Source organism: Meles meles, chromosome 7 (genome assembly GCF_922984935.1).
Source record: "Meles meles chromosome 7, mMelMel3.1 paternal haplotype, whole genome shotgun sequence".
NCBI classification, from domain to species: Eukaryota; Metazoa; Chordata; class Mammalia; order Carnivora; family Mustelidae; genus Meles; species Meles meles.
This window is the reverse complement of record NC_060072.1, coordinates 87499458-87512383: the sequence shown is the minus strand read 5'-3', so window position 1 is coordinate 87512383 and position 12926 is coordinate 87499458. Positions and strand designations below refer to the sequence as shown.

General features: G+C 55.2%; 1 protein-coding gene across 1 annotated transcript in view; it reads left to right on the top strand.

Annotated features, from left to right (window-relative positions):
- The first annotated feature begins 426 nt into the window (after window positions 1–426).
- Window positions 427–12926, top strand: part of FAIM2 (Fas apoptotic inhibitory molecule 2) — a 33821-nt gene continuing 21321 nt past the window's right edge. Inside the window, exons 1-5 of the mRNA XM_046012295.1 lie at window positions 427–581; window positions 4346–4541; window positions 7265–7365; window positions 7823–7887; window positions 8289–8342. Coding sequence (XP_045868251.1) covers window positions 567–581; window positions 4346–4541; window positions 7265–7365; window positions 7823–7887; window positions 8289–8342 — 431 coding nt within the window. The 5' untranslated portion in view covers window positions 427–566. The remainder of the gene's footprint in view (window positions 582–4345; window positions 4542–7264; window positions 7366–7822; window positions 7888–8288; window positions 8343–12926) is intronic.

The window sequence follows — 12926 nt, the reverse complement described above, 5'->3', positions numbered from 1 at the left end:
AAACCGTGGGAGACTTTCCCACTCTGCGGTGGATGATGAAACAGAGGAGAAGGGAGGTGGAGATAGATGGACAGAGAAATCTGGGGCTGCATCCAGAGGCGGGGAGGGGAGAGGCTGAGGCTTGGAGAGAGCCTGTCAGCAGCAGAGATGGTGGAGAGATAAGGCCCTGACACCCAGCTCCGGTTCCAGGCAGGCAGCATCAGCTGGTCGGGTGTCACGGAGCCCCGCGCCTCCTCCCTCCCCGCGGACCCATCCACTTGGGCGGCTCCGCAGCGCGCGCTCCCTGGTCCCGGGACGAGGGGACCGGACGGAGGGGAGCGGGGAGGGGAAGGTGCGCCGCCTCCTCCCCCTGGGCTTGTAAATCCGCAGCGGCCTCCGCAGCAGCCTCCCAGCCCGCCCCCGGCCCTCTCCTCCTCCCGCGCTGGAATGGTACGTTCCGGTCCGCCTGGCCCGGCTGCAGTGGATGTTGCTAGAACCCACGCGGAGGAGGGAAGAGACGCAGGCAGGCTGCGGTGACCCAAGCGGCCGCCCCTGCCTCAGGGACCCCTTCCCGGAGACGCGGCACCATGACCCAAGGAAAGGTATCGGCATCTCCCCCACCTGCACCACCCTCCATCCTCCGGCTTCCAGCTCCCTATCATCCCGAGCAAACTCTCTGGATCACTCGAGCATCCGCCCCTGGCGCTTGTGCGAAGGTCCTCTGTGGTCCTTGTTGAAGTCAGAGGACCTAAAGGCCCATTTCAAGGAATGGGTTAGGGCTTCTTCCAGCCCAACAGGCCCACCTCCCCTCCCTTCCAACCCCCACCTCCATATCCCCCTCCCCCCCCCGTGCGCTTTGGCATCTTAGGACCCTTCACAGGTGCCTTGGTCCCCTTAAGGGATCAGCCTGGGTGTCCGCGGTGTGGTGGGGGGGAGTGGTGGAGGGCACCTGGGTTAATACCCGAGGGGCCATGCCTACCCTGCCCGGTCCCCCGCTCCAATCCCAATCCCGCTCCCGCTCCGCTCATCTTTCACACCCTCACAGAGACACCCCCCATCCAACTCCCTGTCATTAGTCCCCGTCTGGACACAGCCCTTGTGTTTGGGCCAGGGAGGCATTTACCATGACAACCCTGCCTCAGGATGCTGATTTTTGGTTTTGTTTTTGCTAGGCATGGGACGAGATGGGACCAGATGAAACGTCTCTTTTTCCCCATTTTTAGGCCTGAAATGGAGGGGAGGGGCTGGGGCAGAGACTTGGCTGGCCTAGTACAGTTACATAACGTCAACAGCCTGTGGAATTATACAACAACCAGGGCCTGGGGCAAAGGGGGAGGGTCCTCTGGCCCAATGTTTTGGGGGTGCTAAGGATTGGGCAGAGGAAACAGAAGAGCACCCTCCCCTACACTCCCCCTTCTTCTCACCAAGATGAACCTCAGAGCCAATGACATCCTTCCCTGGGCTCTCAGACCCTCCTCTCTCTGTTTTTGATCTCATGAGACCTCCAAATGATGTCATTGGGTGATACCACCTCCTGCCACTGGGCAGACCTCACTTGGGAATGCCAGATATGTGTGTGTGTGTGTGTGTGTGTGTGTGTGTGTGTAGGGGGGCAGGGCCCTGGAGGCTCTGGAGCTGATCAGCAGGGTGGGGGCTGGTGAGCAGCACCTGTTCTGGACAGGGCTGAAATCAGAGGTGATACCCCATTTTCTGGATCTGGGCTCCAAGGACTTGGTTCTGGTGGGCTGAACTGGATTTTCCTGGATGTGACCCTTCTGGTCTGGGTGATGAAGGGGGGATGGGGAGCGGGAGGGCCCCTGGGTGAGCCAGGGCCCCAGTCCCACAGGCCTGGTCTCTGCCAGGCCCTTCCCTAAGGGGGGAAATGAAGAGCTGGTGAAAATGAAGAATTTCACCCCAACTCCCCTCTCATCCCCCTTCCCCCGCCCCCCGCTGATTCCCCCCCACCTACTCACAGGCTTTCTGGGGGTGGAAAAGAACCCTCCAGTTCAGGGGTCCTTAGGGCTGCGTGCAGGCAGAGATCTGGTGCTCAGTCACCTCTGGGCTGCCTTAGCCAGAAGCACCCTGCGAAGAGCGAACTCTGCGGCCTTGCTCTAGGGCCCTTCAGGCTTAACACATTCTTTCTGCAGCCGGACCTGACTCCTATTCATTTTCTCTCTCTCTCTTTTTTTAAGATTTTATTTATTTATTTGACAGACAGAAATCACAAGTAGGCAGGGAGAAGCAGGCTCTCCGCGGAGCAGAGAGCCCGATGCGGGGCTCGATCCCAGAACCCTGGGATCATGACCTGAGCCGAAAGCAAGGCTTTAACCCACTGAGCCACCCAGGCGCCCCCAGGCTTAACACATTCTTCCTGCAGCCGGACCTGACTCCTATTCATTTTCTCTCTCTCTCTCTCTTTTTTTTTTTTTTAAGATTTTATTTATTTATTTGACAGAGAGAGAGATCAGAAGTAAGCAGAGAGGCAGGCAGAGAGAGAGGAGAAGCAGGCTCCCCGCTGAGCAGAGAGCCCAATGCTGGGCTCCATCCTAGGACCCCGAGATCATGACCTGAGCCAAAGGCAGAGGCTTTAACCCGCTGAGCCACACAAACGCCCTCCCATTCATTTTCTGAGTTTCAGTATTTTTGTTGTTGGTTCAGTTTTCATACTGCCCCTCCCCCGCAATCTTCCCTCTGGGCGGCCTTTAGGCCCTCCCAGCTCACATCCTCTCACCAAAGCTTAAGTGGACAGCAGCAAGCAGAGCTGAGTGTAAATAGACTTCAGTTTTCAACCTGTTATGGCGCATTTCCCACTCGGCCTCAGTTTCCTCATCTGTAAAATGAAGGAAAGGGCGGAACTAGGTGCCTTCTGAGGTCCCTTCTAGCAGTGACAGGCTGTGATTCTGTTCTGGTTTGGGAGAGAGGCTAAGATTCCAATACACAAGGCCAAAACAGGATACTTTACCAGGGACCTCTTGCTCTTCCTCCAGTTCCCGTCTCCCCCCAACCCCTCTTTATTTCCCTGCTCGCCCATCCCCACTTTCCTAGTGTCATCTCCAGCCTGAGCAAAGGAGACCAGTCCCAACGGAGGGTGCTTGGGCTCTGCAGCCCAATGGTCTGTGTGTTGAACGGCTGTGACTTTGGGCAAGTCATTCTTCCCCTCTGAGCCTCAGTTCCCTCATTTTAAAACAGGGCTCAAAATAAAACTAGCAAAAGGTAACAGGGAGATTAAGGAAAAGAAACTTTCACTCCATAATGTTCTTGAGGTCCTGCTCTGTGCCAGGCCCTTCCCTGGACCACAGGGAGACAGTGGAACCATTCCCATCCATTCTCTGCCCCAGGGACAGCCAAGGGTGGGCTCTCCTAAGAATGTCTCCTTCCTCAGTTTTTATTCCAGCTTCAGTGTTTGCCCCGGGCCAACCCTGACCTTCCTGAAGCCCAGCTGAACCATCTATAGAAAAAGGGAGAGACCTTCCCCCCACCCCAGCTTTATTGGGGTATAATTGACAAATAGAAATTCTACATAGTTAAGGTACACAACTAGATATTTTGATATACAGATGTACTGTGAAATGATCACCACAATCAAGTTAGTTAACCTATCTGTCCCTTCACATAGTTACCTTTCTTTGTGTGTGATGAGAACTCTTAAGATCCAGCCTCTCAGCAAATTTCAAATCTACAATTCAGTATTGTTAACTATAATCACCGTACTGTACATTAGATCTCCAGAACGTATTCATCCTGCACAATGGAAACTTTGTGCCCTTTGACCAACATCTTCCCATTCCCCGTGCCACCCCCCCAACCCCTGGCAACCACCATTCTCCTCTGTGCTTCTTTGAGTCTGGCTACTTTTGATTCCCAATATAACCGATATCACGCAGTTTTTGTCCTTCTGTGTCTGACTTATTTCACTTAGTGTAACCATCCTCCGGAGTCACCTATGTGGTTGCAAATGAGGATTTCTTTCTTTCTTTTCTTTTTTTTAAAGAAGATTTTATTTATTTATTTGACAGACAGAGATCACAAGTAGGCAGAGAGGCAGGCAGAGAGAGAGGGGGGAAGCAGGCTCCCCACCAAGCAGAGAGCCCGATGCAGGGCTCGATCCCAGGACCCTGAGATCATGACCCAAGCCGAAGGCAGAGGCCCAACCCACTGAGCCACCCAGACACCCCGATTTCTTTCTTTCTTAAGGCTGAATAATATTTCCTATCCCGCATAAAATAAGGAGATTCTCATCTGTGCCCCCACCCTTTCTAGTGCAGGTGAGAAAGTACCAGAAATTAGGGGCTGGTGAGAAGGACTTGGAAGATACCCTTTCCTTGGTGACTGTCTGTGACTGTCTCTCTTTGCCTCTACTCCACAGATCTCCGTGGCTAACAAAGCCCCCGGGACAGAGGGGCAGCCGCAGGCCAGTGGTGAGAAGAAGGAGACTCCAGCAGTGCCCTCAGCCCCGCCCTCCTATGAGGAGGCCACCTCTGGGGAGGGGCTGAAGGCAGGGGCCTTTCCCCCAGCCCCGTCAGCCGTGCCTCTCCATCCCAGCTGGGCCTATGTGGACCCTAGTAAGTCTCTCAGCTCCTAGAGGCAGGAGCATTACAGGGAGTGTTGGGACCAGATGAGAAACCTGGGTAGGAGGAAGTTGCCTGTAAATAGATGCATTGTGTGGTTGTTATATGAGGCTCTGTTGTCAGAGGCTTGGGATTTGGAGGGCTCTTCCAAAGGTAGGTCAAGGAGGACTCCATGAAAAGGGAGAGACACAGTGTCTGCAGTCACAGTACTCTCGGATGGGGAAGAAGGGATTTTTTTCAAGTCACCAAGCTAGGACAAATAAAGGGATCGGAGTGGAGGGGGAAGGAGGAATCGGGGGCTGTTCTAGGAAGGATCTCCTCAAAGAACAGGGCACATAAAGAAGGCGGAGAGAGTGGACACAGGAAGGGGCAGTATTAAGCCATGGCTGGCTCCCTGTGAGTGTGGGCGTGGTGTGTTTCCATGTGGGCTGACCTGAAACCTTAGTGGGGACATGTTCCCATGAAGACCCCAGGACTCTTGGGGGCCAGGGATCTGAGGGACCCTCACTTTCCTTGTCTCTCGTCCCTTTTCCAAGCCTTTGCTGGGGACAGGAGGACGCGATGTCGGGGAGGTATGTGGATGTCAGCCTCTGTGCCTCTCACGGCCAGGCATAACTCGTAGGCAGGCTCACCCAGGCCAATGCCAGCTCTTTGCAGACCAAGAATCACAGCCAGTGGGAGCCCCTCTGTCAAGATGAGCAGCCTGCGGGAGCTTTGCCTCAGGGCTGGGAACATACAGCTCCCCACAAGCTACAAGGAAGAAGGGCCCCCCTTCAAACCTTCCTCAGCCCCTGTGGCCTCCCTCAGCAGCTCCTCAAACCTACCCTCCCACCCCCATCTTATCAACTCCCACCCTCCCCAGAAGATTCTAGAAGGAATCTCAAGAATACGCCTCAGACAGAGCCTCTACTCACCAGCAGTGGCCACCATGGTCCACACCCCTTACCATAAGCCCCCTCGGCCCAGAGCTAAGCAGCCCTACACCTGCCGTGACCTATTGGAAGGCCAGTGAAGGTCTGGTGTTGTGGGAACCCTTCTCATTGCCCCAGATACCCACAGGACTGCTTTCTTTCTCCTCTTCTCCCACTCTGTGGCCTGGCCATTCAGGCTTTGGCAGGGGGCTGTAGAGAGAACGTGAAAGAGAAGTGGAACATTAAAGGGTGAGGGCCTCCACACCCCAGGTTTGTAGTGGGTTTCCCTTCTCTCTCCCTTCCTCAGTTTCCATTTCCGGGTTGCCAAGATTAGCTGCCTTAAGTAATGTTTTCCAGGGAACTGCTGGGGCAGGAAGGGACCTCATTTTAGTCCACATGTGACAAACATTTTTAAGTGTGTGCCAAGCACCGTGTCCAGCCCCCGTTAAATTTCTAGGGATGCATCTATTTGCAAGACTTCCCCTCACAGACCTGACTCCATAGACAAGTACGCAGCGACAGAGGCCTGGACAGCTGACCTAACCCTCCCGGCAGTCGGGGAAGGCTGCCTTGACAAAGGGGTATCCACACATCCTGAAGGATGGCGTGAGTTAGCCTGGTGAAGAGACAGGGAAATGAGTGTTCAGGCTGGGAGATGATGATGTGCAGAGATCCAGAGGCGAGAAAGCACACGGCCGGAAAAATAGAGTCAGCTGGAGAAACGTAGGAGGGAGGAATGTGCACCAGGGCTGAGGAGCCAGGGGAGGCTGTGGAGGCTTTGTTAAGGATCTTGAACTTGAGTAAAAGGCAGCGGGGAGCCATCAAAGAGCTTGATGCCGCCTCAGCTTTGAAAGACCAAAACTGATGCTTTTGCTCTGGAGGGTGAGATCGTGGAGAAATGGCAGGAAGAGAATGGGAACTGAAATGACAGAGGACGAATACAGAGCTGAGTCTTAGGAGTGGCCCAGCTGAGGGGTGGAAAGGAGAGGGCAGCAGAGTCCCTACCAGGCACAGAGCCGTAGGCTTTCACTTTCATCTAGTTTGGTCCCCACAAGGGGAGTATCACTGACCCCTAGCATAGAGAAGACTCAGAGATGGCTGGTGACTTGCTCAAGGTCACACAGCTGGTCAGTCTTAGAGGAAGGATCCGCATGTTGGTCTATCTGACTGTGGATCCCTGCTCTTCTCCAGGCCTGATACCCAGGCTCTGGGTTCTGGGAGCAGGCCCCCAAACTTCATTTCCATCCATACGATCCTTGCCCTGTCCTGTCTTTCCTTCCCCCTCTGGTCTTCCCCTGCCTTGCTTCCAGGTTGGGGTACCAGTAGGTCCTTCCTCCCCAGCTAGTCCCCAGTTCTTACCCCAAGGACCTCAGAGCAAGTTGGGGTAGGACCTTTGACCCTGGGATGTACTAGGTGACTCAGGGAGAGTGGCTGTCCCTCTCTGGTTCTCAGCCACAAGGGGAGAACAGCCAGCAGGTTCAGGGAAAACAGTGGAGGATGTGAAGAGGAAGGGGTGGTATTTGTTTGCCAGGGCTTGGCCCCAGAGAGCTCTAACCAGCGTGCAGGAAGGGGAGAGGAGATGACAATTTATTCTCAGGACTCAGACAGGAGAAGCAGGTGGGGAGAGTGATCTGGGGATGGGATGGGTTTGGGTGAGATGTTTGAGAACGGGGCTAGAGAGAAAGGCATGCCCAGTCCTGAGAGCCACTTTGACAAAAGTCAGCTCTGGACAGGTGGCCACTGGGAGCAGCATTTAAATTATTTAAATGTCTGGGAGCCCTCATGGCCCTCCCCATGTCCATCCAGGCAGCTCTAGTTATGAGAACGGTTTCCCCACTGGAGACCATGAGCTCTTCACCACCTTCAGCTGGGATGACCAGAAAGTTCGCCGAGTCTTCATCAGAAAGGTAACCACCTCCGCCAACTCTCCAGGACTTGGGGTTAGGTGGGGGGAGTCCCTTGGGAAGGCCCTGGCCCATCCTTCTGTCTGCAGATTTGTACAGAGGCCACCACTATCCCCCTCTCCTATGACCCCAGCTGACAGTACCTACTGGGAAGCATGTCCCTAGGTTTCAGCCCACTGCCTCCTGCTGTGCCTAACCCAGTGTCTCATCTTCTTTCCAAATATTTGGGGCCTCTCGTCCTGTAGGGGTGGGCTCTGGAGCATTTTTGCTCTTTTTATACCTTGTCCTTAGTCCATTCTAGTGATCCCCAAGAAGGAGAGTGGAAGGTACAGGATGCAGGTCTAGAGAGGAGACTGAGTCACTGGGAAGCTGGGGTCCCCCTGAGCGTCAGTGGGGGCCAAGTCTCAGTGGTCACAAATGGGGCTCCCCAAAGCTGAACAGAACTCCCTCCCACCCCTAGGTCTATACAATCTTGCTGATCCAGCTGCTGGTGACCTTGGGTGTCGTGGCTCTTTTTACCTTCTGGTGAGTTGGTGGCATGGACCTGGCACCTTCCAGGGACAGTCGTGCCGAGGCCAGGCTGCTCTGGGAATGTTTGGCTAAGCGATTTGGCTAAGCAGATGGCCTCATGCCAGGGAGGAACTTCAGTGAGTGCCCACGGAGGAGTCCTCCACTCGGGGGCAGGGGGTGGAGAGGACCTGGTGGTTTCTGGGCCAGCAGGTGTCCGCAAGGCACTCATCCTCTCAGATCTTCCAGCCCCACAACTCGGCACCTCCCCACCCCAGCCCAGGACTGTGGCTGGGGCTCCCTGTGCCCCCAGGGGTGCCTTCCCCCTTTCTCCTCGCCAGTCCTGGGAGCCATGGAGGGTGGATGCAGAGACGGAGCTAGAGGGCACCTTCTGATTCTACCCCCTCCTTTCTCTGCAGTGACCCTGTTAAGGACTACGTCCAGGCCAACCCAGGATGGTACTGGGCATCCTAGTGAGTATACCCCAGGCCTCCAGGCCCCTTGTCAGAGAACCCTCAGTGGCCCAAGGTGGGAAATCTCCCCTGACAGAAGCCAAGCCCATGGCCCCTCTCCACCCTAAAGGGAGACTGTCCTCACAAGAGCGTGGCCAGAAGGGCCCTTCTGGTGTTTAGATCTGAGGCGGAGGGAAGAAGCAGACTGAGGTTCTGGTGCTTGCACAAAGAAGGGAGGGTGGGGCTGGGGCCCCAGCTGGAGAGACCCAGACCTTGGCCCTGAGGGGAAGGGGGCCTGGAACACCTTGGCCCACACTAATGATGATGTTGCTACTCTAATTAATGTTGCTATTAATGCCTATGAATTATTCATCGTAATAGGTACCACTTACGGAGTGCCTAATAAGGGCTGGGCGTCGTTCTGTGTGCTGGATGTACAGTATTGCGTTCGATCCTCAAGTCAACTGGGAAGGGTTACCTCAGAAAACTGAAGGTTCAGAGAGGTTGAGTAATTTGCCCAAGGTCACACAGCTAGTCAGTGGTGGATCAGGGATTCAAATCCAGGGTTCAGGTTGAGGCCTGTGCTCTTCATCACTCTGCTTGGCAGGTTCCCTTCCTCTCGAGCCACTCAGCTCCTGCTTGTCCTCTGTGGCGTGGCAGATAACTTAAGAGAAGAAGTTTGATGGGGTAGCTGATTCCTGACCCTCTTATCTGGGCAATTAGGGGTCATTCTGGATAATTCTAGGCCAGAACTACCCTGGGCTCAAAGCAGAACTGCTCTCACCTAAGTCTTGTTCAGCCTACGGTCCATTTGGTAAATAAGGGACGAGACTGGCAGAGGACTGGAAGGCTCCATGTAAGGGAATCTGAGACACCTCAGAGAGCCATGGAGGTTTATTGGGCGGAAGTTCTGGATGTCTGGTGAGGAGCTTGCACCTTCCAGCTGTGCTAGGCCTGCTTTTGAGTGGAGATATGGTGGAGAGGTTGGCTCGGCCTCCTGGGCCACCCCAAGTCCAGAACAGTCCTAGAGCAGGCTTTGAATTAACACAAGCCAGCCATAAACTGACAGGAAGGGTCGTCCTGGCCTCTACAGCTCCTTAGAGGAGCAGAGGAGTGGAGAGGTGGCTCAGTGAAGTTGGGAGTCCCAGGGGAGGAGACATTCACACGTGGAACCTTTCTTAGGGCGTAGGACAGAGGGCCTATCTGCAGACCAGACGGAAAGGCATACAACTAGGGGAACTGGGAGGCACTGTGTGGTAAGCTAATGAGACCCCAGGGACTGCACCCGGGCCAGCCCACATGGCAGGTTGGCATGGTTCCCAGCACGTCAGCACCGCCTGGCAGACTCAGGTGCCCTGAGGACTCGGGAATCCCCAGGCCCTTCAGCAAGCCTTCTGTGGGAGGGTCAGCAGGACTCCATGTTCTGAGCAGACGGTGGCAGGGACACAGCCCAGGAGTGAGCAGACTCAGAAGTGGGGGCAGAGTCCACCCCACTGAGGGCAGGCGTGAGAATCCAGCCTGTGGATGGCAAGATTGAATGGTCCTCCACCTCCACATCTCTGGACAGAAGGCGGAGATATTCCCCCAAGCTGGGGGGGGGGGGGGGCTGTGTGTGGGCGGAGAGACGTTGGGAGTGGGCATGGACCCTGTGCTTTTTATGGGGTGTCACAAAGCCTTGGAAGTACTTGGGAATTCTACCACCAACATGCTGCCCTCTTCTCCAGAAAGCCAGCCTGTGTCTCTGCCCCGCCCCAGTCCCTCCCCTCTTCTCAGCTCTCTCCCCTTTGCCCTCCTGAACCTGCTTCTGGGTCTGAGACCTCCTGGGTCTCACCTCCTACCACATACCCAGCCCCTAATAGCAGTAAGAATAAGACCACTCTTCCCATGGTGAGGCGCCGCGTCAGCGCCTTCCAGGTATTACGAATTTATCCTGAAAACAAGCCTACCAGGCAGATACTGGGATTATCCCCATTCTACAGATGAAGACGTGAGGCTCGTGGAGAAGTTCTTGCTTCCTAAGCCGCGTAGTGTTGCGCACTTCCCCTAAGCGCTGGCTGCCTCCCTGCTGCCCCGGGATTGGCCCTAGAGCGGGACACACCGAGGGAGGACACTGGGTTTGGACGCTTTCTTCCACCTGAACCTCACTCCCTTGTTCTGACACTCTGTAAACAGACCTTGGCTCCAGCCCAGGCCCTGGGGCCCCAGCACTGACAAGCAAGTTTCTTTCTTTTACTTCTGTGACTCATTCTCTGCCCCCTGGGACAGCGGCCTTCAGAACCCCCCTCCACTCTCCGCCTTCTCGAGGCCCTAGTCGTCTCCCTTAGCAGGGCTCCTGCCGTATTGTCTGATTATTGTCTGATTGCTCCCCCAGGGCCCTGGTGGTGGGAATTAGTTGGGGCTGGGGGTATGGGGGGGGGGGGGGGTTGGCAGGCAGAGGAGGAAATGGTGAGACCAGAGCCAGGAGAGGTGGGTCAGAGCCTCTCTGGAAGGTTGTCAGTCTAATAGTAATAACAACTCCCACTCTTAAGTCCTTACCCTGTGCCAGGCCCTGTGCTAAGTGTTGGGGTACGCACTCTCTGTCCTGCTACAGCTCCGTGCATCGGTACCAGTATTGCTGTTTCACGGAGGAGGCAATGAGGGGGCTCTGCAATTAAGTAACTTGTTCAAGGTCACACAATCAAAGTGGTAGAGCTAGGCTAAGAATATGGGTGTTGGGCTCCAAACAGGCGCCGTAACCCCTGGGGGGTGGTGGGTGATGTCCCTCTGCTCTTCCTCTGATCCCTGGTCTTGAGGGCTGAGGAGCTGTGGGCCAGGAAGAGAAAGAGACTGGGTGGGTTCTTGCCCTTCAGAAACTCCCAGTCTGGAAGGGAGGCAGGACTCACACCCAGAACGCACATAGACAAGGGTGTTATTATTATTATTATTATTATTATTATTATCATCAATATTGCCAACATGACTGACCAGTGACTCAAGTTGAGACCAGAAGAGAGCAGATCCTGGAGTGTTTCTCAACTGGGGCCAGACGATTCTACTGTTCCTCACTCGTCCCTGGCACTAAGAACCCCTCAGTCACTGGGGCAACTGTCCCCCATCACTTGAGAGCTGCTGAAGTAAAGGAGAAGATGATGATGGAGAGGTCCTATTTGCAAAATCCAATAGGCTTTCCTCTGCCCCTACATCCCCTATGCTTTTGGATTTCATCCAGATGTATTTAAAGGTCACCTAACCATTGCCAGGCCCCGGGTTAATCCGAGGAATGCAAAATGAGTAGGTCACACCAGATGCTACGTCTGGGCGGGGGTTCAGATGAACAGGCCCGTAGGGTGTGGGGCGTGGGCTGCAGTTGAGGAATGTCCATGGTGCACGGAGGGAGCCCCTCTGACCCAAGCCTCGGGCATCCCTGTCAGTTGGTCCTTCCCAGCAGGAGCAGAGGGTGGCGGGCACGTTAAGAGGGTACAGAGGGCAGGGAGGAGGTTGGCAGGGCAGATCAAGCAGGGCTTTGCCAGGTCTTTGGGAATTCTAAACAAGAGAGTCCCGGGGTCGGGTCTGTCTGGGGCTTGAAGGATGAAAGGGAGGGCTGGAGGCAGCAGGACCAGATAGAGAGAAGCGGCCCCACCTGAAAGGGTGATATTGGGCAGGGAGAGAAGGTGACAGATCTGGGTAGGAGGATTGGCAGGTCCCCGTGATTAATCAGGTGAGGCGAGGTGAGAGTCAAGGATGCAGAGTTCTCTGGTTGGGTGACTTGGATGTGCGTAGTGTCCTCTGCAAGAGGAGACTCAGGATCAGGGGCAGGGAGGAGGACAAGTTCACTCCTGACCTGCTGGGTTTGGCACTTTTCTGAATGGCCGTGTCTGCCGAGTTGGCAGTTGCCTGTTCAGGTCTGGTGTTGAGAAGGAACATCTAGATGAGAAATAAGGGTGTGGGCGCCATGAACCTTTGCCTGTTAGAGGGAGTCCTGCGGGGGAGTGAGCCCCCACGGAGAGCATGAGGGGACATGGGCTGGGTGGGAGCAGGAGGGGACATGGACCGGTGGGACGCTATATCAAAGGAACTGGGACTGTTTAGATTCTCTGAAGGCGACTGGGAAGGAGTGGCCTGGGGCATAGGAGGGGACCCAGGAGTGTGTCATTTTGGAACCGGGGGAACAATGGGAGTGATCAGATGTTGAAAAGTCAGGTTAAGACAGGGACTGACAAGTGTCGCTGGGACTCAACAAGGTCACAGGGCTGTGGCAAAGCCGGCTCTCATTAAGTGAGGCTGGGTTTGGGTTTGTGGGGTTGGGGAGTAATGCAGGGATGGAGAAGGATACTGTGAAATGGGGACAGCTGTTTCAAGAAGCTTCTCCAGGAGGGTGGATGAATTAGCTGTAGCTGGAACTGGGGAAGATGTTGGCCGAAGATGGGAAAGAGCTGAGGAGGGTTGTGTGGGAGGAGAGGCACCAGCAGAAAGGTTGAGGTATTAGAGAGAGAGATGGTGGGACAGCTGAGTGGGTGGGGCCTGGAGCCCAGGCTGGGGCGATGGGCCTGGGATGGGAGGACACGAAAAAGGGCACACAAATGCACGGTACGATGTTTGCAGACGGCAGGCGGGAAACCAAGGGAA